The 3667-nt window shown below is 42.2% G+C and overlaps 1 protein-coding gene across 9 annotated transcripts in view; it reads left to right on the top strand.

Annotated features, from left to right (window-relative positions):
* Positions 1-3667, top strand: part of hnrnpk (heterogeneous nuclear ribonucleoprotein K) — a 16037-nt gene that overhangs the window by 5955 nt on the left and 6415 nt on the right. For 6 of the 9 annotated variants that reach the window (XM_046033877.1, XM_046033873.1, XM_046033876.1 and 3 more), the window contains exons 8-11: positions 838-951; positions 1408-1536; positions 1866-2197; positions 2711-2758. In XM_046033877.1, the coding sequence (XP_045889833.1) occupies positions 838-951; positions 1408-1536; positions 1866-2197; positions 2711-2758 (623 nt within the window). The remainder of the gene's footprint in view (positions 1-837; positions 952-1407; positions 1537-1865; positions 2198-2710; positions 2759-3667) is intronic. The other 3 variants (XM_046033882.1, XM_046033874.1, XM_046033881.1) reach the window with 2 other exon arrangements.

Raw genomic sequence — 3667 nt, 5'->3', positions numbered from 1 at the left:
AAATCCGGGTCGGCCGATGGCCGATTAATGCTGCCGATTTATTTTGGCCGATATTTGCTTGGTTTTTAACCTCTATTTGCACCGAACTGAAGCACAGAAATCCGCGTTGATATTCGGTGCGGTAGATAACGGTCGTTAAGGTTCCAGTGCCGTATTAGCACCGGGTCTGTCTGTAGCTACCCGTTAGCAAAGCAAAGCCAGTCTGTCACTAGCCTATAGTGCGTTGGTCTCTTTTTTTATTACTTATTTCTCTGCATTGAGTGACAACCCTCTCAAATATAAGACACACAAACAGAACAAATAAAAGTCTCAGATTCACTCTGTAATTGCAAAATTATTGCTTACTTATTGTGACATGATAGCAACTCTTCTGTGATAATGCAACTTCAACTACGATCCAAATTAGCCGAATGTCATGTGTCTTATTCAGGTTTTTTCTTGAAGTTGGCAGTAACATATCAAAAGTTTTTAATTAAATATAAAGGAGTAATAAGAATTGAATCCTTACCATTAGCTCCTTAGGCACTGGATGAGGTCTGCTGCTCACTCGGCTGGAAAATGACTCTAGCGGCAGCGCGCGTCAAACACGTGTTCCATGACAACACTAGGCTGCCCACAGATGCGCCTGCCTAATAATCGGCTTGATATACATGGATATTGGCCGATGCCGATTATGTTAAAAAATGCCAAAAATCGGTCGACCTCTAGTCTTTATGTGCCTTTTTGGTAGATGATATTGCCAGAATTGGTAGAAACATAAGTCTCGAGTAGGTTTGATTCTATCAGAGAAGTAAATGGATTGGATCATAGTATTAACATGCTAAATGTCCTCGTCAGTACCAGCAGTACAATGGCATGGATTTTGACTGTGAACTGCGGCTGCTGATCCACCAGAGCCTGGCTGGCTCAATCATTGGGGTGAAGGGAGCCAAGATCAAGGAGCTCCGTGAGGTATGTTGATAACAGGGATGGTAGCAGTTTTTTATTTTTTTTGTTGTTCTTTTGGCAATTGAATCTGTTGCAAAGTTTACAAACTGAAATGTGTTAGTAATGTACAACATGCAATCTCACACAGCCTTCTGGCGCTGACAGTTTTTCCAGTTGTAGCAAGAGTACTCTCCTTGAAATGACTGGATTAAACCCAGCTGGAGGTACCTACACAGGATGTAATTTTTCAAAAAGTTTTGAATTTTTTATTATTATTTTTTCCTCTTTCTTTTCTCATGGCTCAATCTTTGTCCTGGACTACTCAATGTACCTCAGATGTGAAAATGTCCTTTAAAATTACATAGTTTTGATTTAATGTGTGAAATGCTTGGAGTTATATGTTTTCTACAGTAGAATCAACAGCTGTATCGTGTTGTAGCTTTCTGTGATCATCATGTGTTCCTGTGTCTTTGTCTCCAGAACACAAAGACCAGCATCAAGCTTTTTCAGGAGTGTTGTCCTCAGTCGACAGACCGGGTGGTGCTGGTCGGCGGTAAAACTGAGAGGGTGGTGGAGTGTATCAAGACTATGCTGGAGCTCATCGCTGAGGTAAGCATCCTTTACTGTGTTAGAGAGGGCTATTGGGTGATTTGTCAAGTTTGCTGCATTGAAGAATTGCAACATATTGAATCCATTTTCTGATTTGAAAATGCCATGATGTGTAAGACACTGAAATGGGAAAACTAACATGTCAACAGCGCGTCCTGCTCCAGCTGAGTTTTGTTGGGGATGTATCAGAACATTGAATGCCCTTCCTGCAAGATTTTGTGTTACATTAGGAATATTGTGTTGTTGCTAGTTTTCCTAGCACACCTGTACTGTGTATTACAAATTCCCTTGAGCAGCTCAGTATATCTTCCTCTGTCCTCCTTTTTTAGGCTCCCATAAAGGGCCGTGCACAGCCCTACGACCCTAACTTCTACGATGAAACGTATGAATATGGTGGATTCACAGTGATGTTTGAAGAGAGGGCAGGCGGTCGCAGGCTCATGGGTGGGTTCCCCATGCGCGGAGGCAGGTCCAGCGGTGGAGACCGCGGATTTGACCGAATGCCCTCTAGCAGAGGGGGACGGGGACCCATGCCTCCCTCCCGGCGGGATTACGAGGAGATGAGCCCCCGCAGAGGTCCTCCTCCACCCCACCCGAGTAGGGTTGGCAGGGGAAGTGGCCGTGGACGCAACATGCCCATGGGGCACCCACACAGAGGAGGGTAAGATGTGAGCATAAATGATGTACAGTCTGTCTTGTGAATGTTTTCTGTTTTTCCAAACACTAAAGTGCCAAATGGCTGCATGATTCTGCTCATCAGTTTGAAGTTGATAGTCTTTTTTTACTCCTATTTACCTCTTGAGTTTTAAGTGTTTGATATTTTAGACATACTACACTCTGTTCAGTGCTTGAGTTCCTCTTCTAAAGCACTTGCTTTTTTCCCTTCTGCATATACAAAGCTTAATCCTCTCTTTAGGTGCTTATTTTCCATTCAGGTGCATTCTGTTCACAGATTCGACAGTCTTGCTTTACATTGTCCAATTCATAGGATAAACTCAATCCAGTATTTTGCATGTAATCCATTGACACGTGCCTCTGGAAACATTTATATTCATGGTTATCATTCCATTAATTGTAGGTGCTCATCAGTGTCTGTGTGGGTGTGTGTGTGTGTGTGTGTGGGTGTGGGTGGGTGTGTGTGTGTCTATTTTTCTCATCTCCATCTTGCCCACAGAGATGATCGTTACTATGACTCGTACCGTGGCTCAGATGACAGGTCAAAGTAAGTTTCAGTTTCTGTCCCCAAACCTTTTCCTAAACTTCCTAACTTATCTTAACAGGGATACTTTAACATTCGGATATTCTGTAATTTTAGGTTACTTGCACGTGCAACAATATACGTGGGTGCTCTGTAATGGTAATTCACTAAAGCAAAGGTTCCTCATTAATACCATTGGGTTGTGCTTCCTGTAGAGTAGCATTTTACCTTTTGGTCTAAAGCCATTTACTTGCACTGACAGGTGTTCAGCATAATTTCCATTCATAAAATGTGACAAATTGGCCATGATGGATTAAAATGAATTTATAATTGTTGAGCTATTCCTACATGTCCCTTATTTCCCCACCTTACTTTGCAGGGGGGGTTTTAATCACTTTTTCTCATAACGCTCTTTGTAAATATTTGCCCTCCTGTCATATCCTTTACTCTCAGTACTAACTACTGCCTTACAAACAGCCTTTGCTCTTTAGTCTGTTTGTTTGTAGGGCCCTAGCCTGCCCTTACCCTAATCCCCATTCACCTGTTTGCACTCCAGTTATTTGTAATGCTTCGAAGGTAACTGCAGTAATGGTGTGAGACCCCCTTTCCTGTGTTATTAACCCATTCAATGTGCTATCCACTCCCAGCATTTCCCAGGTTGACAGAAAGCATTTGTGGTGGTATGTATGATGGTCATGTGCTGATATGAAGCTGATATCCCTCACTTGATTCTCCTGCAAAACAAACTCCTGCTTTCACAAGCATTTCTCTAATATGTACAGTTGTACATGAATGCATCATTCTGTCTGATTTACAGTTTCATGTAGCCATCTGAAAGAAGAAAATAATGGATGAATAAGATCTAAAATTGGAAAGCTCTGCCATCCCCAAACCCAGAATGATGCCATCATGACCAGGCCTTGTTTTTTTTTT

The sequence above is a fragment of the Micropterus dolomieu genome, linkage group LG21 (assembly GCF_021292245.1).
Source record: "Micropterus dolomieu isolate WLL.071019.BEF.003 ecotype Adirondacks linkage group LG21, ASM2129224v1, whole genome shotgun sequence".
Taxonomy (NCBI): domain Eukaryota; kingdom Metazoa; phylum Chordata; class Actinopteri; order Centrarchiformes; family Centrarchidae; genus Micropterus; species Micropterus dolomieu.
Note: the sequence above shows the minus strand (reverse complement) of the source record. Positions and strands in the feature narration are given on the sequence as shown.